This window comes from Cupressus sempervirens, chromosome 3, assembly GCF_028749045.1.
Source record: "Cupressus sempervirens isolate cs-2001-9-10 chromosome 3, ASM2874904v1, whole genome shotgun sequence".
NCBI classification, from domain to species: domain Eukaryota; kingdom Viridiplantae; phylum Streptophyta; class Pinopsida; order Cupressales; family Cupressaceae; genus Cupressus; species Cupressus sempervirens.
In genome coordinates this window covers 388,110,258-388,136,787 of record NC_143120.1, presented here as the reverse complement: position 1 = coordinate 388,136,787, position 26,530 = coordinate 388,110,258, and the positions used below count along the sequence as shown (strand labels likewise).

Sequence of the window (26,530 nt, the reverse complement as noted above, 5' to 3'; positions counted from 1 at the left end):
ACAGGAGGTTTTTAACTGACTGGTTTTAATACAATGCAACAGAGAGTGTGATGAGTGCAGTAGGAAGTATGATAAAGAAGGCAGAGAATACTAAGGATGGCGACAGGAGGTTATGAATATTGGGAGTATTTTAGCTCAATGACTAAAGGGATATGATAAGGGGAATAGAACAAATGATATTGTGAGTATTAAGGATGAATGCAGGCGGTAGGAGGAATGTGGTGAACAGTAATAGATTTATGTAATGATAGGATAATATCAAACAATTTCTTTATAACTTATCACAACCAATTACTTCATCAGACAACTGAATCGATAATCAATCGACAAGCTCTGTACAGATTCAATCAAATATATAGCAGACTTCTTGAAAATGCATACAATTAAAACTTCTTAAAAAATTTCAGTGCTTCCTCATCAACATACAACTTATCCAAAGATTCTGGCTCAAAGTGAAGATGTTTTCCCCCCATGAAAAGTGACAGAATTTGAAAGGTTTTTAAGAACTTAAAACTTCTTAAAAAATTTCAGTGCTTCTTGATGAAGTATTTTAGCTCAATGACTGAAGGGATATGGTAAGGGGAATAGAACAAATGATATTGTGAGTATTAAGGATGAATGCAGGCGGTAGGAGAAATGTGGCGAACAGTAATAGATTTATGTAATCATAGGATAATATCAAACAATTTCTTTATAACTTATCACAACCAATTACTTCATCAGACAACTGAATCGATAATCAATCGACAAGCTCTGTATAGATTCAATCAAATATATAGCAGACTTCTTGAAAATGCATACAATTAAAACTTGAAAGGAACACACGAAATCAACAATATGAAAATACTTACAGAATAAACTGCACTAATCTCACCAAGTTTCCCAAGAGGGGGCCCTCCTCTGGTACGCAGGGTGAGAACTAACTTAAAACTGGCTGCTACAGGAGTTTTGCGTTCTCAATTCAGTATTTCAGGGATGATGCAAAAACAGGGAATTTCATATATTATCGATCATAGGTCTTTTGATTCACATTTGCTTATATAATCTAAAGTGTTTAACCAAATTGACAACTAACTTGAATGGCCGCTGGCCTGTTTCCCAAACATAGACAATAGTTTGTTTTGGCCGCAGTCCATATATAACAATTTATACAACAGTCTAACAATAATAACATATGGCCAAAACAGAGCCATTCGAAACTATAACAAAACGACAACTTCAAAAACTGTTCTTCCAGCTGAATGGCCGACTCCATATTCTCGCATCTTTAGTTCCTGTAGCAGAATAGATCACAATATATCAATATGTATATGAACATCCACTCTTTTCAAGAAATATTTTCAAACCTTAAGACTTTATTAAATGCATTATATTCCTCAATAATTAATGGCATAACAGGGGTTTAGACAGGCTTAAGACAAGGCAAAAGGTATAAAGAGTATACAAAAACAAAAGCAGTTTGCACACCCATCATTCCCCCCAGCTTAGAGGTTTTGCATGTCCTCATGCAATTGAGGTGTTTGGCTGGATCCAATAGGCTTCACGTTAAGTATCTCTGTATCTGCTTCAACTCTGGTTGCACCAATGGTTCCCTTTTCCTGAGAGACAAGTGCTTGTAACTGTAACTGCAACTGTTGATATGATTGTTGGAGTTGAGTGACCATTGCCATAATTGTGCATTAGAAGAGAGTGACATACCCTATTCAGCGTCAAGAACTTCATAAATTCCACTTGTTCCTGTAGCAATTGGATTAGGGTCATTCTGAACTATAAGAGCAACAGGGAGTTTATCTTTACTGATATCAACCATCGCAAGGGCAATTTCAGGAAGAGGATGCTTGACATTTATACCCTGATAAAGGACCATATTAGTATGGGTATTGGAGTGTTCCTGCATTATGGTCTCTTCTTGTTGAGCATGTTCTTCATGGACATCTTTCTGTAATTTTATGGTTTCAAGATCCTCCTGTTGATCTTCCATAATGCCCTCTTCTTTATTAATCTCAACATTAGTGTCCTCCCCAACTTCTTCACCAAATACTTCGCTGAATTTATATCATGGTGTGCAATTTCTTCTTCATTTTGTTGTTCAAGTGGCTCTTCTTCATCGGACATTGGTTTCTTATGGATAGAATCTTCTTTTTGCTGTTTTTGTTTTTTATTTCTATGTTGTTGGTTCCTTAGCCTTCTTAAAAGCTGGGTGTTCTTTGTCTGGGGTTCTTTTGTTCTCAAAATTTCCATATCACTTACGGATTCTATTGTTTCAACTAACCCTTGCAACTTATCAGGGGTATGTTGTTTCTGTCTCGTAATCATGGGATAAGGGCTGAGTTTCGGGATTTCCTTTTCCACTTTCCCTTTAAGCTTTAAGGTTTTTTCTTTCGGTCGGCTTGAGGGTTTCAAACGCCGCTTTTTGGAAGAACTGGCTTCACGTGTATCATCGGAGACAGGATGTTGAGGATTTTCTATAGGGGTTTGATTCACAAATGCATCCCATTCAAGAGCTGGTTGAGCCAGGTGAAGGTTATGGTTGACAATAAGCTTAATTAATCCATGGTGGGCCAAGGAATCAGCATGCCCCCGATTGTATTGGTCACAGGACCGTTTTAAGGAACAAAATAGGTAATAGGGCAAATTAACAAGAACACCATATCAAGAATGTAACATTAAGCGAAAATGGTGGGCAAATACATACTTGAAGCGCCCTTCGCAGGTGATGTAATGAATTAAGAATTTTGCAACAGAATCCCATGGCTCTAGAAGTGATTTCCTTGCTATCCCTTGCCCCTGGACGTTCTCAACCAATTCTCCTCGCTGTAAAAACTGCTTTTTGTGAGGCTTCAAATTTGTAACCCTAGATGATGGAGTAGGAAAGAAAAGGTCGCCAATTTGGGGTAAACCAGTGATATTCAGGCGGGGGCAATCGCAGTTATTTTAATGATGACCTTAGGAAAAAGATCAGAAAGGTAAAATTATCACCATTTGATGGATCTGGAGCCATTAACACACAGGCATGGGTTTTGAAGGCAGACACCTATTTTCAACTCAACCTGATGCCCGAAGAGGAAGAAATCAAGTTCACAGCACTCCATCTGGAAGGAGTAGCACAGGAGTGGTGGCACCATGGATTGGTCACTCTCGGCCACAACCAAGTAACCTCTTATGTCGAGTTCACTGAGAGACTCATTGACTGTTTTGATGGGAAGGATCTTGAGCTAAACTTCAAAGATCTAGCTTAGCTAAAGAAAATGGGGACAGTAGACAATTACATCACTGAGTTCCAAAACCTATCAGTATTAGTCACAAACATCTCTGAAAGACGACGAATCATGTTATTCATGGATGGGCTGAGAGATCATTTAAGAGGCTGGATCAAAGGGTTCAACCCGTGTGCACTCAACAAAGCTATTAAGAAGGCATGTGACATGGTCGCATCTTCTTCCAAAACTCGCGTAGCTATGTCAACACTGTCCCCACAAGAAGACAAAGACAAAGAGCCAATTCAGAAAAAGCCTCCATTGGATGAAGACTCTCAACAAGAGCTCTGGAGAAAAAAGCTTTGTTTCACATGCAAAGAACCATGGGGACCTAGTCATTGCTACCTTGGGAAGGGAAAGATTCATTACATTGACGTGTTTCCTGATGACGACGAAGGACAAATACCTATAGTGACTGATGAAGAAATTACCCAATAGGAGAGAATAAATGCCCTGATACAAAAAGGTCGTTCCATTGCTACCCTCACTACAGCGGCTGGAAGTAGTATCTTCAAGGTCCGTGGCACACTTCAGGGGAAACGAGTCCCAATCATGATTGATAGTGGTGCCACGCTCAATTTCATCAATTCATCTTTGGTCACTAGTAAAGGCTTGCGCGCAGTTGAGCATGGAGGATTTGAGGTTAAGGTTGCTAGAGGAACCTTGTTACCTTGCACTCATGTGATTCCACGGCTTAAATTTTCCATGGGGAACTATACCTTGACAAATGATCTCTTTGTCATAGATTTGGTTGATACTGATATCATATTGTGCATCCAGTGGTTGCAGAATCTGACTAGTATACCCAAAGTTTCAAAAGGATGGACTTTTCATTCAAGAAAGATGGCAAGAAGATGCTACTAAGAGGCATGTCAAATAAAGGATCCAGGCAAGTCAATCAAGAAGATGGAGGCCATTTTTAAACATGATATGATCCAGACGTTGCAAATAAAAACATAATACTCAACACCTTGCCCCATTCCTTGGATAATTGGCGAGCCCATCTATTGGTTGAGTACTCCAAGAACCCTTTTGCATGTCAGTTGATGGATGGCTATGTACACGATGAAAGATACAAAGTTATTGATGATATCATTTACTTCAGCGGAAAGATCTACTCAGTACCTGACTCAAAACTGAAAAAGCCGATTACGAAAGGTTTCCTAGAATCGGATTTGCATTTGCTTGAGGAGAAGCAAATTTGCGACAGGAGGACTGTAATGTCCTCGTCATAAAATAAATATATTTAATTAAACCTTGTTAATGGGCCGATTGATTTTAAATATCTCAGACCCATTTTAAAATCATTGTTTTCATAGGTAGGTGTGGTCGTCTGCTAACTTTGTACACCCTCGGAAGGTTTACCCAGCGGGTATTTAAGCACGGTGTGTAGGTAGTTGTTAGGTATGTGATTTTGATTATATTTCTTTAGCTATGAATTCTCGTTGGGATTCTCTTTTGTTCGCCATTTTGGAAGTGAAAAATCTTCCCTATTTGGCTTGTCCAATTTCGATGGAATTCAACCCTCACCCTATTTCGTTGCATGTAATACCTCGCTCGGATCAGACAAATCGAAGCACCCTCTTGTGCCAAATATTAATTGAAGGCTATCTATGTTTAATCTTCATTCTTGTTTGGTGTTATCTAATAAATTTGGATTTATAAGTTTATGTATTGCATGACTGAGCATTTCCCATCCATTCACCATCTGCCAGCTTCCTCCCTCCTACCGTATAGACGACGACTCTACCTCATTCCGTACTCCACCTCATCCCTTCATAGACTCCCTTCGTACATCTCCTAGCACAACCATACGGCTTGCACCCCTGACCACACAACCTTTCCTTACCACCACCGTACAGCCTTCATATCGTACGGCCCAACACCGCCATACATCCTTCATACTGTACAGCCATCAGGTTTGTCTATCAGGCACACAAGACCAACGGGTACCTAGTTATCACGCACACGGGACCAATAAGTAACTGGCTATCAAGCACACAAGACCAACAGGTAACTAGCTATCAGGCACACAGGACCAAAGGTAACTTGCTATCAGGCACACAGGACCAATAGGTAACTAGCTATCAAGCACACTAGACCAAAGGTTAACTGGCTATCAAGCACACGGGACCAACAAGTAACTGACTATCAGGCACACGAGACGAATGGGTAATTGCTACCAAGCACACGGGGCGAACGAAACATTACAGTCAAGCGTTTTGTAACTGGCTATCAAGCACACGGGACGAACGAAACATTACAGCAACAAACTATAAGCATTCTCTTTAAGTGAAACAGCTACTACCTCGTTATAATGCAAACAGTTGAAATTGCTATTGCATAAACTGAATTTGTGTTGTTATCCTCAAACCTCTCTACATTTTCAAAGAACTCCTTCCAGATTTCAATCCTAAGTTGTTTATTATGCCAAAGATATTCAATGGATTTCCCTGAAGGAGTGTCAAATAAACCTTGCTCTATCTTTTCGCCATAATTGCCTCGAATATGTTTCACTCTATCAAACACTTCCAAATTAAATCCGAGCAAGTAATCCAAGAAACCATCAAAACCATCTAATTTTCTAAGCTTATCTGGCATGATCTGATATTCTTTAAAAACTCAATTTCTCTAGTTTTTCCCATTATTGAGAGAAGCAAGACTACTGGTCACTCAAATAGCAACAGGACCAAGAAAAACAAAAAATTCCCCAACCCCCAACAATATGGCAAGAGTCACTCTAATACCACTATAAAAAACCCAGCTAATTCTAACTTCAATTCTAGTGGTTTGACATTTTTTCAAACACTTATCATGCAAGTTCTAAAACCACTGTAAGAACCCCAACTGGTTTTAACTTTAATTCTAGGGGTTTGACAATATGTCAAACACTTATCATGCAAGCTCTATAATACTGTAAGAAACCCAACCTTTTCTAACTTCAATATTAGTGAAACAGCTACTGTAAGCATTCTCTTTAACTGAAACAGCTACTACCTTGTTATAATGCAAAGAGTTGAAATTGCTATTGTATAAACTGAATTTGTGTTGTTATCCTCAAACCTCTCTACATTTTCAAAGAACTCCTTCCAGATTTCAATCCTAAGTTGTTTATTATGCCAAAGATATTCAATGGATTTCCCTGAAGGAGTGTCAAATAAACCTTGCTCTATCTTTTCGCCATAATTGCCTCGAATATGTTTCACTCTATCAAACACTTCCAAATTAAATCCGAGCAAGTAATCCAAGAAACCATCAAAACCATCTAATTTTCTAAGCTTATCTGGCATAATCTGATATTCTTTAAAAAATCAATTTCTCTAGTTTTTCCCATTATTGAGACAAGCAAGAGTACTGGTCACTCAAATAGCAAAAGGACCAAGAAAAACAAAATATTCCCCAACCCCCAACAATATGGCAAGAGTCACTCTAATACCACTGTAAAAAACCCAGCTAATTCTAACTTCAATTCTAGTGGTTTGACATTTTTTCAAACACTTGTCATGCAAGTTCTAAAACCACTGTAAGAACCCCAACCGGTTTTAACTTTAATCCTAGGGGCTTGACAATATGTCAAACACTTATCATGCAAGCTCTATAATACTGTAAGAATCCAACCTTTTCTAACTTCAATATTAGTGGTTTGACATTTTGTCATACACTTGTCGTGCAAGCTCTAACACCACTATAAAAAACCTGGCAGCTTATCCAACCTCCAACTTGCAAATGTTTCAGGATTTTAATGTTTGGTTTTGATATGCAATTAGGCAAAATCTAATAACATTGCAAATATAAAACATTTTGGAGATGAAATAGAGCTGAATGATTCTTGTTGAGCATAGTATGTAAATATTTATAATACTTTTCATTAATCATTCATACCCAAAGGTCCTCAAGCTTTTTTTATAAAATTTGGAAATGTATGTCAGTAATGTATGAACCTGTAGATAATAGATGATAATGAATATTTAATATCAGTAATGACTGTAATGGCTGTCACAATCGATTCTGGGAATATTCTTTAAAAATTTGCACTTAAACCCTTGCACCTTTCAATTCAAAGTACAAACATTGAAGCAATTTACAATTCACAAACGACTATAGCACAAGTACTATAGCATCATTGTAGCAGCAAGATTAACTTGCAATCTGTTGTTTATTGGTTTCCAATGATGATCCACAAATCTGCAATGAAAAAGCATCAAATATATGCACAAAACCTTGATTCTTTCACAAAATCTGCACAATGAAGACCTCTGAATGAAGCTTTTCCTTAAGCAATGACTCAGTTGATCTCTCACAATGTCTTCCTTCAATGCTGAAAATATCAAAAAACCTAGGTTTATTGTCCCAATTCCCAAGAACTTCCATCAACAAAAGCAAATAGACAATAACATAATAAATCGATTCTCTCCTTGACTTTTTACAATATTTCCACCATGAGTCCTTACAAGTCACTTTAATGACTTAATTTGTTTTGCTTTTATTTCATTTAAAATTATATAACTTTGTGTATTTTTTCATAGTTCTGACATAAGCATCATTTAAAATAAAATTAAGTCACTTAAAGAAATAATTGGTCATGGCCCCATTGTCCTTTTAAATGATCATTAAAGTGACTCTATAAAATAACTTTATTATAAATTATTTAATATCATTACTTATATGCTTTTTCCATGATTCCTAAGTCAACCATTAACCACCACTACAAATGGGGTTTAAACTGGTCATCAAGTGCCCTGCTAAATTAAGAAACCCTCTTAACTAACTTACTATAAATAGTTAGTCTTAAGAAACACTCCAAACAAAGGTAGCAGGAAACTAAAACTGATGGCATGTGTATTGTACCATGACTACCTCCAGTTGCTACTACCAAATATAGTAACTGCTAGAATAGTTAACTTACCATAAATAGTAAGTCACACTCAAACTAAATCAAACGAAAAGCTAATGCAACTAGACCTAGAGAGTAACCGCTCTATACTCTAGAGACGTCGCAAAATAGTAGGTAACAGTGAACCAATGTGCCCTCTATCCAAACAACTAGCCCACGAGAGTTGCAGTGATGGGTTAATCCCGCAGTCATTGAACTGACTGAAAAAAGGAGCCATTACATCATCAAGCATCGACGGCCAATGTTGATAGGACATCCCAATAGAATAATCACAGATAGTGACTTGAAAAAGGTTATCTCAACGAAACTTCTAATGCTGAAGTAACAAATGGCGGACTTGAATGAGCCCACAATTCATTAAGTTTCAAGGCGATCTTGTCTCGAAATTGTGTGTATGACCTCCAAATGCCTTCACTCTATGGATACGACCTCTATATGCATCAAACTAGAGGTGCAATCTATGAATGAACATTGGTGACTAGATGTGCTCCGATTTATAATGCACATTTTGTGACAAGACATATGTGATGATTCAATGATGTCACGTCCCTACAAAAGATATCCGCTGTCAAGTAGTGGATGACGCATTCATAATGATACCCATTGTAATGACCCTCCTCAAATCTGCTCTCAAAAAATGCTGATGAAAGCTCAAGGAATTTCATCAAACAATTCACATGCAAGGGACGTATGATTGATATAGTATTTCAGCTGGCTTTAAATGACTTTTTTCAATTTGCATCAATGAGAATCTTGTGCTAGAAGACTCCAAATGGACTACACGATGACCTAACGTGAGTGTGCTACTAATTTTGACAATATTCAGTGCATATATATGATCTAAGCATGAGAAATGAACACCTACAGCCAACTGGCATTTTTACAAACAGTTGGTATGCAAACTAACTAGCTGATAAATAATGATATTGAATTGCTTAAATGACACCAGCAACTATTATCTTCTTAACTTACAATGAAATTTCTAATACAATGCTCATGAGATATGGCCAAGACCTTTGGCATTTACATGGATTACAAAATGATAATGCTGGTATAATGCACACTTACAGCTGAAACTTATAACACCTAAGAAAGCAATACTAATAAAGGAACCTGGTTGTAGATGGTTGTAATCAGTTTTCTTCAATGCTGCCCCTTCTGCTTTGCTTTTCCGATTTTGCTTTTTCGAACTGCTTTTTCAGATCTGCTTTTGAACTGTTTTTTCCCCCTGCTTTTTCGGTTCTACTTTTTTGGGTTGCTTTTTTTCCGTCTGCTTTTTTTATTCTGCTTTTTCGGACTGCTTTTTCGTATCAGCTTTTTCGGACTGCTACCATGTTGAATCTCAAGACCATATCTTTCAATGGCGTCAAGATTTCTAGCTTGAAGGGATTTCATCCTTCAAACTATTGATATATAATCTCCAGAAAATTTTCCAATTTCTTTGATATTTCCAAGTATATTCAAATAGAAGCTCTTCCATTTCTTTTATAGTGTTCTCACAACAACTCCATCTTTCGTTTTCTCAATGTGGAATAAAAGATAACTCCCTTTATGTAACTTATGTCTTCAATGTGTTACAAAATAAAGGGGACTCTTTTAATTTAAATATTTCCCACAAACTATAGTCTATGCATTAATAAAGTTAAATATTTAAATTTAACTTTATAAAATAGCTTTATCAATACATAACAAATCTTATCAATGATAAACAAGTCTGCTTGTCGGTTTTAAACAATTACCATCAACATACCGCTGCCACAAGATGTCCGACCATATCCAAGATGAATTACTATAAATAGTAAGTATGCCCAAAGTTGCCTCAAAACCCCTCAAAAAGACCTGCAACTGAAACTATCTAGGCCAAATGGCCTCTAAGCCCCTTTAATGTCTTGGTTAGCCTACGGGACCGTGGGGAAATAGGCTAACGACAACATCATGCTATGAATGCTAAAAAGGGGACATTACACCCATGGATCTTCAGTTCTAAGTGTGACCTCAATAGTGACATCAGATTCTCCAGCCTATGAAAGATATAATTGATGCCAAGTACATATCGCTGATGTGAAAGAGCTGATCTGCAAATGAAAGTAATCAAACTCAAGGATATTACCATATCTGATCTGCACACAAGGATCACTTTGATTAGTCCAATTAGATCACAAAGGGACTTCTAATGGGAAAAACTAAAAGACTAGGGAGGATCTCTTGCCTACAAAATTGAATTCAATGTTGACTTCCCAAATAGAAAATGTAATCACAAAGAGATGAAATGTTGTATTGATGATCATGAACTTTCACAAAGAGTAATTAATTATGCAACTCTAAATCTCAATAACTGAATATTAGCAGCCATAATTCAAATTGAAATATAGGTCCTACTGTAAGTCAAGATGATACATATATGTGTCCCCTTGAATGGGCTATTGAATGGCTAACCAGCTCTTGTGGGGACAAAAGAGCTAATAGCAATTAAATAAGTCCATCTTAAAGAACGGAAATGACAAATATTGCCAAAATTTAAATCATAAAAGGAGAGAAAAAAGTTCAAGTATCTAGCAATAGCATATTCATGTCCAACAGGCAGCATCAATTTCACAAAATCAATCTTCATCGGCATCAGCTACACAGATAGGAAATACTATTAAAGGTTACCAAGAAAGTTCACAAAATCCTGTGAATTTACATCATCTCTCATGGTAAGTTCCTTCCTTGGGTGATGTTAGCAGAGAGCACGGTAATGCATACACATTACAGATAATTATTGTTCCCAACTGCTGATACAAAACTAGACATAAACTAGAAACAACAAAGCAAACGAAGTATAACTAAGAAACCTTTTTTCCTGCATAAACTAAAGAAGAAGAAAACTATTTGGTCATGGAACACGTGGACATGGTATAAGCAGACTAAAATTCTAAAAGCAACAATATGATAAACAATTAAGCTAAAACAGAAGCAATACATGATGTTATGCTCTTAAGAGTCGGCAGAAAATGAAGATAAAAAACCATGAATACTAACCTGAAATTCTCCCGGTCGAACCTCTTTCCTCTTGAATGAATATCGAGGCCTCAGCTGCAGTATGAAAGGCATGCAATGAGTTCAAACAATTTGATAATAAGAGTTACCAAGCCATAGACAAATCAAAAGACCAAACCCCATAAATCAAATGCTTGTTACCATGATCCCTTTACTCTCCAAAGACTTCATCAAGCACTCAGTTAAAACCTCCCCACCAATTGGAGATGACACAACAGCCTGCAATTAAAACATCCAAATTTACAGAAAATATTGAAGTATAGGAAAATGCTATGATAGAAATGTAAACTTGAAAAAAGCAGATTCATACAAACAACAAATTTTGATAGGAACCACCAGGATGAAAGATAAAATACAATTTAATATTGAACCATTTATTAGATAATTGCAAGAGAAGAAAACACAAAACATCTTGGTGAAAATTGAATTGCCCAAAAACTATAAAATAGAAAGTTTAGGATGAGTAGTAGTCCAATGGGAAGGGCTCAAGCGATAAAATCATAATGGGGTTTTCAATGTGGAGAACCATTTTCAAATGCCCAAGAGACGTGATGACATGTACAAGATTTTGAATCAGATCTACCACCAAATCCAATTCTTGGTGCCATAAAGCTATAAACCACAATGGAAAGGACCAGGCACAGGTCCTAGATGAATTTGACTAATAAGAGGCTCAGTGATCATACCATTTTAGTCGTAGGGCATCAAAAAAAACATTTGACAAGTTGACCAATTCAAAATAGGCCCTCAGAAAAAATTTCAAATAATAAAAAACACAAGACAGGGCCCAGCACAGACAAGCCCACTAATAAAACTATGGAAACAATAATAGATGGATTTCCCACATATAAAACCGAAGTTAACAGATTTTCTCCCAGCCGCTCCAAGTCAGGTTTGAGTCTGCACTAATTCAGTTCCTTGTCAAATTCATTACTAATTCTACCAGTCACTAAAATTAGCTGCAATTCCGAAAGGAACAAGGAGGATATTCAATGAATTTGCAGGGAATTTCATTTTCAACAGGCGAACCAGGCCTGAATTTGATCCAAAAAGATCTTTCTTTTATTACTTTTTAAAAAGTTTGTTTTTCCTAATTTCGTCCATTCAATCTTCCAACCCTAAAAGTGTCTCCTAAAAAAGGCCAAAAAGGATGTTTTATATGTCAGTGCATTTGTGAATGAAAAAGAAAACTTCTTGCTTTGGTACTACACTTTTTTGTTTGGTCATCATTTGTCATATCCCCATTTTAAGATAGAATTTTTATACTAATTAGATCATACAATGTTATAAATAATAAAATTATATTAAAATTTAAAACTAATAATAAAATATAAAATAAGGATATAATAATTATTTAATCTATATTATTAATAAAATAATATTTAGTATGATATTTTAAGTAATAAAATTTCAATGAGTAAAGAACAAAATAAAATTAAATACAAGAGATAATATTGTAGAAAGTATGTTAACTTTCTAAATAGAATTTAATAATAAATAAAATCAACACAAATAAGTAAGTCAATAAATAATTTATCATATAATAATATAAATTAACGAAATCTAATGAAAAGGCAAGAGATGTTTAACAAATAGACATGACTCCTTAAAATTAAGATATAAAAGGGAGGAGAGTTTATTTTAGAAAGAAGAAAAAAGAAGAGAAGAAGAGAGGAAGTCAAAAAAGAAAAATGGAAGAGGAAAGTAATATGAAGAAAATAAGTTAGTGACTTTCTGAAAAGGTATCAATGATATTGAAAGGATGCGAACCTTTGAAAGAGTCATAAATAGGAATAGTTGTGACTCTTCAAAAATATTTTGATTATAAAATATTGGGACTTTTCCAAAGGCTTCTAGTTATATGAAGTGTTGTGGCTTTTCGAAAGGATTGTAACTATGAAGTGTTGTGACTTTCAAAGGATTTGTATTATGAATGGTTGTGACTCTTGGAAAAGAAGAAACAAAAAAGTATATTTTTTCCTTTCTTTATAATTAAAAAAGGAAGAATTTTGGAAAGTAAATATAGAGTTGAGATAATTTAAAAGGAATAATTTATTGAAGGACCGACTAAGGATAGAGCCACATGGACCAAGAAAAGAAGAAGGTAAGAAAGGTATGTTTATGGATTATATTTGTCTAATTATCTTTATGAATTTATTTATATTAATGAATCATATTTGTGGATAATATTGTGTTAACCTATGGGGTTAGCACCATGGATATTAATGAGACTTGAAGCATGGAGCATGTGAGATATTAAGATCTCCATTGTCCACCATGGCCGAGAATCAATGTGCTAGAATATTCTGATAATGTTAACATATGCACATGTGATTAGCCTTAGATAGAGGATGACTGTCCAAGAAGAATCTTAAGGGGTACGCTCCCGAGAAGATGGTGAAGTAGCTATGAACTAGGAAGCCTGATATGGAGACGTCCTTAAGATTGGGATTAAATTAGAGGGTAGAATAATACAGTTAGTTTGTTATTGCTCTGACTCTAAACATTATTTTGCAGGTATTACTTGTCCCAAACTAACCCTAATAGTGGGGACATTACATCATTGCTAAAGGAGTATTCACAAGTGATTGTTGCATGCTCTAAGCTTGTCTATGAATTATCCATACGTGGTTGCACGTATGGACGACAACTCAAAGATATTAAAGATGTTAATATATATGGTGATGTATTTTGCTATGTTGCTTTAATATTAGCATAGTGGTTAAATTATTTTCTGTTGCATGTGTGTGTGTGTGTGGGTGGATGAACCCAAAATGAATACAAACCCAATACAAAAATAAAATGAACAAATTTTCAAACTAAATCCAAACCGGAAACTTAGAAAAAAGTGACAGTGAATGCAATAATTCATATAAGTATCTGATAATCTTGAAGCCCGGGAGCTTCTAGTAGTTATAAATTGCCATTTCCAAAGAACTAGTTGAAATAAAGAATTTCAACTAAACCATATGACCAATGAACATCATACAAAAAATAAAGGGTGCAATGATTTAATTGTATAAATAGTATTAAATATACTCCTAACCTTGTTTTCAAATTGCTATTTATAGGACCAACACTTCTAAACGAAGGCCAAACAAACAACCAAATTACCCATCATTAGAAAATGACTAGTACACAACCAAACCTGGTAAAATAGGAACTAAAACCATAACCAAGTTTGCTACCAAAATATTTATTTATTATATTTACTACAATATTCACCATGATGAAATACATTCTCTTTTCTTTTGAAGCAGCTGTACTCTTTTTTAACAGACTTAATAAATAATAAGAGATCAGGGAAGACGGAAAGCCCTTCTTGCAATGTCCTCTATTTAGCTATGTTAGGAAATAGGGACAATTACTTCAACTTCCCTTTCTACTATGCTAATCGAATGAAAATAAAGCAATTAATGAAACTTGAACCAAAAATATCCTATTTCTGATATGAATTAATATATGCAAATGAAAATAATCACAATCTGATAAGGAAGCTGATGGAAATATTGTCATTGATGTCAAAAGAATTCGAGTGATTGTTAGAAGTTGTCGTCAATGTCAAAAGTATGCTTATTAGGACAATTTATATCGGGAACAACATATACATTACTTGGCATTTGAGCATTGCAAATAAGTATGAATACACCAATCATAATTGAACTTGAAGGACAAACTGATTCATTGAAGTATGCATTGAAAATTGTGATAATGAGTGATAAGTTCCTCACACTAACCAAGAAGAAACATCAGCTACAGTTGCAGATATAAAAATAAGATCCATTTGTCAACAAATACAGTGCACTACTATTGGAGATAGCAAATGAAGGAGGGACACATAAGACAGGGCAAGCCAAGGTGGAAACAACCGAAATTAATAACAATCTGGCAGATTGAACAGTCAACATTAAAGAGCACATAAATCAAGATTGATATGTATATATATGATGAAATCAGGAGTGATATGTATATATACAACGGGATTATATTTAAAGAGTCTCATTATTCATTAACCAAGAAATGTAGAGCAGATGCAATGAAGACAAGACAACATTGGGTACTATGCATTAAATGAGAGAGAGAAACTTTACAAATCATATGCTGAGTCACCTTAAAGCCAGCAGACAGTATAAAAGAAACTTTCAGCGATAAAGAAAAGGACATGCTCATACACAGCCACCATGGACTATGTCTCAAGCAAAGTAATCTGAATTGTCATGATTCAGGTGATTTGATGATCCGACAAAGGCCTCGCAATTCATGGTGAGTCGATGAATCGGCCCCCCAATTTTTGGCCCAGAAATCGCGAAAATCGCGATTCATGGTGATTCACCAAAAATCACAAAAAATCGCCTGAAATCGGCTCGAAAAATCAGCCGTGGCAAGCATGAATTTGTAACTTAAAAACATAAAAATTAAAACACTTTTTTAACGTTTTATTGTGTCTTTCCTCTTTCTTATAAACCCAAAGGGCCTTTTAATTGTTTAGTATGAGAAGAAGAGAAGAAAAGTGAGTGAGAAGAAGAGAAAAGAGAAACCATTGGGTTTCAAGCAGCAAAAAAGAAGGGCATCAAGGAGATCAAGAATAAGTTTAGGGAGGCCATAAGATTGCATTGGGAGCTTTAAGGAGCCAATAGCAACACTCCTCAACTCATTTGCAAGAGATAAGTGTTGATTGTTTTTTGTATGTTAGTTTATTTTTCATTCTTCTATCAATATTTTTAAGTTTTCATTCATAAATCTTGAATGTCTATTAGTTTCTACATGTTTTTTTACTAAATTGCAAGCTGCAATCTTGCAAACCCTACAATTAGTTTTTAGAACAAATTGCAAACATCTATTTGATTGTACATTGGACAATTTGCTCTAAAATAATGTAGGGTTTGCTGTTTTTTTTAAGTTTAAGTTTGTAATGGATTTTCCTTATTGCAGCAGCCTTAGCGTTCATTTTCCATAATGCCTAAAAAGGACTAGGCTTGGATCTATACTGAAGAATTTCCTGGAAGAACAAAATGTTTCTTTTGTAAAGAAATAAACTCAGGTGGCATATATAGATTCAAATATCATATTGCAGGCAGATTTGGACATGATATTACCCCGTGCAATAAACAAACCACTAAGCCAAAAAGAAAATGTTATATGGCATTAGAGGCTTTGGAACAAGAGAAGTTAAATAAGAAAAGACAACTTGAACAGTTAGGTGCAATTGGCTCCCATGCACCCGAATCTGCATCTACATCCGTAGGTTGTGTTGGAGAGGGTTCTTCTAGGCCTCCCTTTCATCCTAGTGCTAGTGCTACCACTACTGCTAGCCCTAGTGCTAGTCATTCTTATACTAACTCTGGGCCTATTATATTTCAGCCTAGAGTGCGGAAGTCTAGATTAGATAGTTACCCTGTGCCACGCACAAGTACTGGCTCACAACCCTCGCTTGAGAGCATGGGTAGTTTGAACAAGGAAATTCATGATGCTTCCAGAAAACAAATTTGCAAGTTTTGGTACTTTTGCAACAAGGTAATTATTTCTTTTTAATTTGCTCTTTTTTTTATTGTTTAATATTTCTACTTGTGTAATCGTAAATTCATATTTGATATTACATAATGATTTGTTATCTAAATTTATAATCATAATCTATTTGTGACAGGACTCCTTATTGGCAAGGCATGATAGATGTCGTAACTATTTGTGGTCCGGGCTTTAAAGCCTCTACTAAGGCTGAGTTGAGTGGCTACCTCTCAGATGAAATGGTATAGGACATTATGTTTGAGCTAGCCGACCACCGAAAGGAATGGACCATAAAGGGTTGCACCATCATGACTGATGGTTGGACAGATAGGAGGGGAAGAACACTCCTCAATTTTCTTGTTTCCTGTGGAGGTGATTGATCATTCTACTTTCCTACATGCTAATTCAATTTTTGATTTGTTGATTGCTAATTTGTTGATTGTTAATTTGTTGATGGTCCATGAATCATAATCATGATAATTAAATGTTTTACTCTTTCAATTTTGTAGGATCCACCATGTTCATCAAATCTATTGATGCTTCCTCTCAAATCAAAAACATCACATACTTGTGTAAGGTTATTGAGGAAATCATAGCAGAGGTGGGGGAAGAACATGCGATGTAAGTGGTGACGGATAATGCAACAAGTTATGTTGCTGCAAGTAAACTTTTAAGTTTTAACTTTTTAAGTTTAACAATTTAAGTTTTAACTTTTTAACTTATCAAATTTTGAACTTTTCTAATTCTAAGTTTCTTAACATGTGTAAATACTAAAATTCTAATTAATTTTAAAATTGCTACAGGCAAACTATTGATGGCGAGGCACCCCACTATATTTTGGACTCCTTGTGCCACACATTGCCATGACCTCATGTTGGAGGACATTGGTAAGATTGAGTGGGTAAAATCATGTGTCGAAAGGGCAAAAAGTATATGCAAGTTTATATACAATCATGCATTTGTCCTTGCCACAATGAGGAAATACACAAAAGATAGGGAGCTAGCTCATCTGGGCATCACGAGGTTTGCCTCGAATTTCATCAGATTGAAGTCCTTGATGACATCAAGGGAAGAGCTGAGGCGCATGATTGTTGGGGAGGAGTTTGTTTCTTCTTCCTATGCTAAGACCACTGCGGCTATAGGTGTGAGGAATATCCTCTTTGATGAGGATGGTTTATGGGCACCTACTCAATAAATAATCAAGGTAAAATTTTTACAATTTAACGTTTAATATTGATAAGTAGGAGATAATTTCCAAAGCAATATTGTTATTTATTATTTCATAATTTTAATTATTTAATGATTTAGCTTTATAATTTAGTTTTGAGTCTTGACTCAATTTTTATTTTTACATTATATGTAGATCAGTAAGCCCCTTGTATCTCTCCTACGAACTACTGATGGGGAGAAGCCCTCTATAGGCTACATATACAAGGGCATGGATAGGGCCAAGGAGGCCATTAGAGCCCAATATGTAGGATTGTCAGAGAAGTATGGCCCCATTTGGGAACATTATTGATAGGAGATGGCAGAATCAGTTCCATAGGCCCATCCATGCAGCTACTTATTACCTTAATCCAGCATATTGTTTCCTTCCTCACTTCAGGGCAGATGAGGAGGTTCTTACCGGACTACACACAGTCATACAAAGGTTGAGTCCTAATGGTAGTGGCGCAACTACAACCATTGAGCTGGACAAATTCAATAATAAGGATGGGACGCTTTTCTCTAGTAGGATGGCCATAGAGGCTCACACATCATTATAGCCACGTAAAAACAATATATTCTTAAAGTTAATTCATAATTGTTACGACTTATGCATTTTAGTTTTTGATTTTGTAATTTAAATTTTAGCCTTAAAGTTGTGCTTGTAAATGAGACTAATTGTTTTTCTTTTCCCTCATTTCAAATAGATGGTGGCAAATGTTTGGGCAATCAACCCCAAATCTTCAGAAGATTGCCATCCGTATTTTGAGTCAACCTAGCAGCGCTTCTGGATGTGAGCATAGTTGGTCCATATTTGAGCATATCCACTCGAAAAGGCGAAACAGGTTGTCTGTGCAGAGGTTGAATGATCTTGTATTTGTTCATTACAACATCTGCCTTAGGACCAGATAGATTTTGGCCATTGACTCCTCTCCAATCATTCTAGAGAAGATTGATCCAAAGTCAAAGTGGCTCACTGAGGCCACAAATGCAGCAATCTTCATTGAGGAAGACCATGAGAAGGGTTAAATAGGTAGATATAGAGGCAGATGTTGTCGCCATGGTAGAGGAGGAAGCTAGAGCTTGTTCAAGCTTTGGCAGACACACATGTGCACGCATAAAGCACACCATAGATACAGGCCCTAGTGATGTTCGTGCACCCATCGCACATGCGGGGGCTATGGCTCAACGGTCCTCTAGGACCTACCTTAGACACCTTTGTAGAAGGCACTTAGAGGCTGAGTCTGACCATGAGGCTACAGCTGATCTTGAGGATGATGATGAGCCTGAGGCTTGAGCTAGAGCCTTGTTTTTTCATTTAGTTTACACTTTGACTTTATAGATAGACGTGTTTCATGATTCTTCATCATGGATCTTCATCTTACATACATTATGATTTAACATCATTTTGATTTGGTTTTATGATTATCATTATGGATCTTCGTCTTACACACATTTATGATTTGACAACATTTACAATTCTATAATCTATATATCTATGTCATGACTCATTATGATCCTATGATATTTATTTACTTAAGCTACAATTTACATTTTACGTATGTGATGGATTTATCAATTAGGCTTCTTGTTTATGTATGTTAACTTCTATTTAATGATGTTATAGTGTTTTTTTACTTATATTCAGTAAAGGGTGCATGAAACAAGTTCTAAATCGTTAAAATCTTTAAATTTCAATGGTTTTTTCACTTTGTCGATTCATAGCGGCAATTCAAGCGATTCACGATTCGAGTAAGCCTTGTCAATTCTGATCTGATTCTGATTTTGATTTTTGGTTCTTTGATCATAATAGAATATTTAGTTAGTGTAAGATTGTCACGTTTCAATAATTACAAATACAAGTGATAATCATTTGGAAGTCGTCACTTCCTTATGAGGTACACAAGGGGTAGGCCCATTAAAATCATGCAGTCACACACATAGATTTTTAGAGTCCCTCTGAATATCAATCTTTTGAGTTCCTCAAAAATGTTGCCTCTAATGAAGTGTTAAACTCCCTCTAAATCTGATATCAATCTTCCTTTTCCTCCAAGAACATCCTTGGAGAGAAAAGAAAAGATCAAGGCAAATATCTTTTATAGCACCTATTAAAATTAAAAATAAGAGAGGCTCTAATATAATACTCAAGGATAATAATTATGCATTTATCCACAATACAGAAAAATATCTAATTTGAATATATACTTTGAATATATATGTATGTATTCCATATACTTTAATCTATATTCTGAACATATTATTTCCTTATTAATGCCACATATAATAATCTAAGCTGACCAATTTCTCCAATCTACATTCACTTATATTTATAAAATATAGAAATTAATACTTACCTCCACTCAGTGCCTATTTGGCTCCTTCCCCAAAGACGAGTCTCCAAGGGTAAAAATGTTCGTTATATCTTCCCTTAACACTACTTGCATTCTTTGACTAGTATTTCATATCTCCTTTCGTTCAATGTTAACCCTATTTTCTAAGTTATCAGTTGACGATAATCCTTGCATTATTAAAGTAATCAATACCAAAAATCAAAACCTTTTTCAAGAATACACACGCTCTTTAGACTTCGGCGCCATTATAATCTCAAATCATTTGATCAAACTTTATATAATTAAGGTCTATCAAAATAAAGTCTTATTTGCTTAACATAATATCAAATGCCCATATTACAATAAAATGACTTACGATATTTTCTATCCTTATATATCTACATGCCTTGTGGGGTCTGATGACTCCCCCTTTGAAGCACCTCCCCCACTATCTGTCACTTTAGAAATCTTTGACTTTGTTCCATGTTTCAGCTCGAGGCTTGTTATACTCGGTACACCCTTATTTCCAAAGGCCACATCATCAATGCATTGGAAGATTCCACTATTTTCTAGCAGCCATAGTAGACAAAGGAATTTCGACTAGAGAAAGACAAATGACAAAATGCCCAATACGATAGTTTAGTCATTTCAAAAACATGTGGAAGCGACCATGCGGAAGATCTACAGAATAGATAAATGTTGATAACCTATTTGATATCTCCTTTTCACGTGGCTAGTGAACCTGGAAATTGGCAAAAGTCGTGAAACTTAGCATTTCTTCTTTCCACATTTTGTTTGCGGCTTCGAAGTCTTCTTTGTTCAATGTAAACTTGTATCTGATGCCCTTTTTGAAACAATATTTTCATTCTTTTGCCTGTCGATGTATGAGTCAAAGCTCATCCAATATACAATAGCTCTTTGTTATAAACTTATTGGTCGATCTTCAATCCTCAAATATATTATCTCACTACGAATGATTTGATCAAATGCAGATACCTCAATATTTTGGGCAAATGATTCATACTATCAGCAAGGTCCACCGTTCCAACAAATATGCTTCCTTCTGCATTTCAAAAATGTTTATCTCTCTAATATCAGACAGTATATATTCCTCCATTTGCAGACCAATACTCCATTTTGCATTCACGGCGTAGATTTGGCAAGGGAGCTCTTAGAATATTTGAAAGAATGAATTAGCGCATTTCACACTTGGGCGTGAGCAGGAATATAGGGTATGCATATCCCTACCAGCAAAAGACTTGTCATAATAACTTGTGCTAGGTTTGAGGGATTGCATACAAATCTAATTTGTTTTTGACTTCTGCATATCTTGCACAATTGATCAAAGATAAAACATGCCTTCCATCTTCCGTATATATATATATACATATGGATATGTAAAACACAGCTCGATGCCTGCTTTCATTTAGTGTGCTTTTCTTTCTATTTCATTTGCAGCCTGGCTTTGATACCATGTTGAGTTTTCGTGATTGCTGCACTGTACTAGCACTGCCTATACGGTATGAGTTTTCCCAAGGCAGTGTTCTCTTTGCATTTGTATTGAGAATAAACAAAGAAGAGACATGTCCCTTCATTCAACATGTCGATTCATTAATATATTACAATTTTAATTTTTTATACTATATATATATATATATCTTCAATAGTTTAATCTCATAGGTTTATCTGACTGAAGCTACCAAACATCAACAATGGAGACTAAATTTCTTTTAATGCCAAGCATGAATAGTGCTCCAATTAGTTGAAGTGAAACTCCAAATTTCAGCTCAATCGTACAAGTCCCAATTCCTTTTACAAGGTAGGTGAAATTATCACCAATGGTGACTTCATCTGTGTTTTCATCTAGACTATCCAATTTTCCTCCAAATCATGTGACATGTTGAGATGGTCCACTATCAAAGACCCAAGTATTTCTGCTTGTCGAGATTTCACTTGATAGTGCTAAAAAGAATACCATTCTTTTTGTATCCTGATTCTTGCTTTTTCTGCTATTGAAGCTTGATTTTTTAGTCTATCAAAGCATTTAATCGCAAGGTATCCATATTTGTTACATCTGAAGCATTATACTTTATGCATGTCCTTTCTTTTGAATGAGTGTTTGCTATTGATGTTCTTTCTTTTCTTTCATTTTAAGTTACCTTTCTTCCCTTTCTTGTGCGAATTTGTATTCAAAACTTAGATATCTTCACCGGAATTATTTATTCCGATCCCTCTGGTGATTAGTCTTGACTTTTCTTGAATACAGACAGTTTTCAATCGGTTGAATTTTGGAAGTTTGGATTGGGCACTTATCCCTTGTATGATTATTCCCAGGATGTGGGAAGTTCGTTGACGGCTAGCATTGTTAATTATATGTCCAATGGCAAATAGTTGATCCCTTAACTCAGTTACTCTTATAAAATATGGTGTAATGGATTCACCCTTGTTCATTTTTGCATGATGCAGTTGTTGTTTTAGGGTGAGAGCTCTATCTCATTACTGTTTTCTAATAAGGTAAGCATGTCATGTGCAGTGTCCAACTTTGGAATAACTGGATCTATATGATCATTTACTGCATCTACTTGAATCTTCATGACTATGTCATCATTCTTTTTCCATTGAAGTTTCTCATTTTTTGTCATCTGGTATATGTACAGCCTTTTCCACAAATGAGTCTAATTCTTGTTCTCTTAGAGCCATCATTATTCTGAGTTTCCAAGAGACAAAAATTGTGGCTCCCTCAAGTCTATCTTTGAATCTAATTCTGCCCAACATTTTTGCTTATTAGATTTCTCTTGATGGTAATTAGATTTTATGTTTGGTTTTATCTGATCTTGATCTTTTCTTCAACCAGGCTGTGATACCATGTTAAGGATATAGATCAGATTATGTATATTGAAGTAATTTTAATTTTTCAATGCAATGGATTAGAATCACCACTGTTATGATATCTTTTCAGTCTGATATAATTGTCTCTTTTGTTTGCAGAAATAGTCTAAAGAAAATGATGCAGATCTCTCTCTCTCTCTCTCTCTCTCTCTCTCTCTCTCTCTCTCTCTCTCTCCCTCCCTCTGTGGATCACAGTGAGACATGCCCCTTCCCATCTAATCACTATTGTGAACAGTAATTACTTGATCGGCTAATGTGCCATTAACATCATAAATCATATCATGTGTGATCTGCAATTATATGTGTGATCCACAATTATTATATGTGATCTACAATAATTGCATGTGCAATCTGCAAGCAAATACATTCAAACACACACACACACACACAGATATAGATATATATATATATTTGATCGTGTATGATACTGTTATTACATCCAGCAATGCAATATGTATAATCGGCTAGTAAGGACAGTCAATCATTATTCAGATCGACATTCAGTGATTTATTTGATCTTGAATAATAATGATATTATGAATAAAACACAAATCAACAACACAAAGGGACATGAACCCCAGTAATGAAAGCCATAAAGAAGGAAGCTTATTATTAAAAGGGCATCGAATAAGCAGGAAAAACAATTGAATTAAGATCACAGCTCATAAAGAGTGGCTCAGTCATAGGTTATGAATCAAGCATATCAATTCAGAACATCAATTGAGAACTGCAAATTAGAAGTATAAGTCACAATCAATTTAGAATACCAATCCAACAAGTCAGACAGAACAGCGAAAAGCATCAGCAATCTGATACCAGCAATGAGGATCAGATCAGAATCTGTTTAAATTAACAGGCAGTAACATTCTTATTTATTGTGGTATACACAAATATATGTTTAAATATGTATGCCTGATATATGCAACAATATAATGCACAATTCTTTACATATTGATACTAGATACTATATTTGGCAAATATCATGATATATATTAGACCTAAGTAACAAAATGGATTGCCAAATAGCATCAATCTCATCCAAAAGCACAATATATAATAACAATAATCAAGCCAAGGTGAGGAATGGAATACAAGGAGGAAGAATGGCTCTAGGGTTCCTCATCAAGTACAACACCTCTTATAGATGGCAGGAAACCACATGTGGGCAAGACAGATGGAATGTTTGCTCTTGCGTTTCAGGAAATCACATGTGGGCAAGAGCAATGGAATGTGCGCTCTTGGGTTCAGGGTAAAACTTTGGGCAACCTTTGTGATTTCTCCTCCAGCCTCTACATTGATCGATTGTTTGGATGGACTCAAAGAAGTCTAGATCATAGTAAGGTGCATAAGGGTGGCATGATGAGGCACAACAGCTATAGGATAGGTACACCAGCTCGTATTGATCGCAGAAGGCCACATGAGGCCAAGAGGAATGGTAAATCCACTCCTGGTCCTAGAGTAAAGGATCACTTCAAGCACCCTATCAGGTCTCCTTATCTGAGCTCCATTATGGTTGAACCCAAAAAACTAATTAAATATGTTATTAACCAAGATGTTTATGCATTTATGTTGTTTGACCCTATTAATGGTTCATCCCTGGAGAAAAACCAACAGAGCCCCAGCTTTCTATACATCAGCTTGGGGATGCAACAAGGAATGTAAGACTTGGTATCACACTCAATATCTATCTGCATATGACACAATCAGAAATATTATTATACAACTACCATTGTCCTCCCGATGCCAAGATGTGTTGTCATTTGTGAGATATGCTTCCTAGTACACAAAGATGCTTGAGCTTGAAGGGATGTTTGTCAAACAAAGGGAATTTTCAACTCGTTTACCTTGTGCAAGCACAGTGAGTACGCACAGAGTTCGTTTTTAAGTAAGGAATCTTCTACTCAAGCAAGTTGTGGTTATGCAAGTCCAACACAATGATGACCATGCTAACAAATTGTCACCTTGGGAAATTTTCTACCTAGCTATCTTTCCATTTCTTGGAAAGATCACCAAATCGAACCGCTGAAAGTATGTAAAAAATTTCTTGTGGCAAACATTCCTCGACGTCTTCAATGTACATAAAACAATACAATAGTTTCTTTTGATCAAAAAACTATCACATTTCTTAAAATGCAGCGGTGCAACCGCTTTATAGCTTTAATTTATTATCCCAAATCTGTCCGGAAACACCCAAATGCTGGATCAGACGCGTTCTGGTGCTCCAATCCTTCTAGGTGCTACTCGGATGCACCAGGAAGCACCGATCGGGCCTGTGGATGCTCATGGAGGTGCTTTTCGTGGGCACATTTGGAAGCATCAGAATTCAATCTTCTATATTCTGCAACCAGAATTAGCAAAATCTATGAATTAGACATTATGTAAATCCCCTTTTTCTAGCAATTGTGATAATTATGTAATTTTTTTTAACCTATTATTGTTGATTCATATTGAATGCATTTGATTTCTGCAAATGAGGACAAAAAATTACTTTTAGTTTTGTTAAATTATATATATGTGTGTGTGTGTATCACTATGTACTTTGTTTACCGTACAAGGTAAATGGATGTTTATCGCATTAAGATATTAGAATGTAACACAGAACAAAGACTTTATTCATATAAGCAAAATGCAATTCCTATTACAACGATTACAATGATGATCCAATAGTCCATTCGGATGATGTACAAATACTTTCCCGAAGGGATGCCTTAACCATAACGCACCCTTTCAGATATCAATTCTACCCGTTGGCTATAATACTTTTTACTGACATCATCCCCCCCAAAAAGTACAATCGTCTTCGGATGACAAACATCACAACTCAAAAAAATATGACTCAAACAACTAATCCACTAATTACATCAAAGTTCACAACTAAGAAGAAGGACGCGTCCCTAGTGCGGTACACATACGTGCTCTAAGCCCATTCAGTTCTGCTCGTAGCTCATGTACTTGCTTATTTTGAGTCTCCAAATCTGCTTCGGCCTCCATCTAAATCTCCAAGGTTGTCTGCATCATATTGGCAATGTCTCCAAGCTTTGTCCCCTTCTTCGCTGCCTCCTACTATAGTTGACTCTTCTCTCGCCGCGCCTCATCCTGCAGAGCCAAAAATGTTGTCCTTTCGGACTCTTAGGCTACTCTCTCCAACTCCTGCGCTGCCTTCTCTAAAGCTAGATCCTTCCACACCATTGCTAACCTGGTAGCTAACTCCTCCCGAGCCCTCTCCGCCGCTACCTGGTCTGCCTAACTCCTCCGAAGGGTATAATAAGCATCACGATGAATTTGGACTATCTCACGAGTTAGAGTCTCTATGCGGCTCTCCACAACCGGCTCTCTGGTGGTGGCCCAATCCCAGCACATCTCTGAAGTCTCTACTCTAGGCCTTTCGCGCTCCTCAAAGAAGACTGAAA

The 26,530-nt window shown here is 35.9% G+C and overlaps 1 protein-coding gene across 4 annotated transcripts in view; it reads right to left on the bottom strand.

The window, feature by feature from the left end:
* LOC149566639 (actin-related protein 4-like) overlaps positions 1–26,530 on the bottom strand; it is a 233,136-nt gene that overhangs the window by 120,164 nt on the left and 86,442 nt on the right. For all 4 annotated transcript variants that reach the window (XR_016362264.1, XM_089819941.1, XM_089819942.1 and 1 more), the window contains exons 10-11: positions 11,332–11,409; positions 11,173–11,226 (exon numbers count right to left, since the gene is read on the bottom strand). Coding sequence is in view for 3 of the 4 variants with exons in the window: in XM_089819941.1 (XP_089676067.1) it covers positions 11,173–11,226; positions 11,332–11,409 (132 nt within the window). In the remaining variant the exon portion in view is untranslated. The remainder of the gene's footprint in view (positions 1–11,172; positions 11,227–11,331; positions 11,410–26,530) is intronic.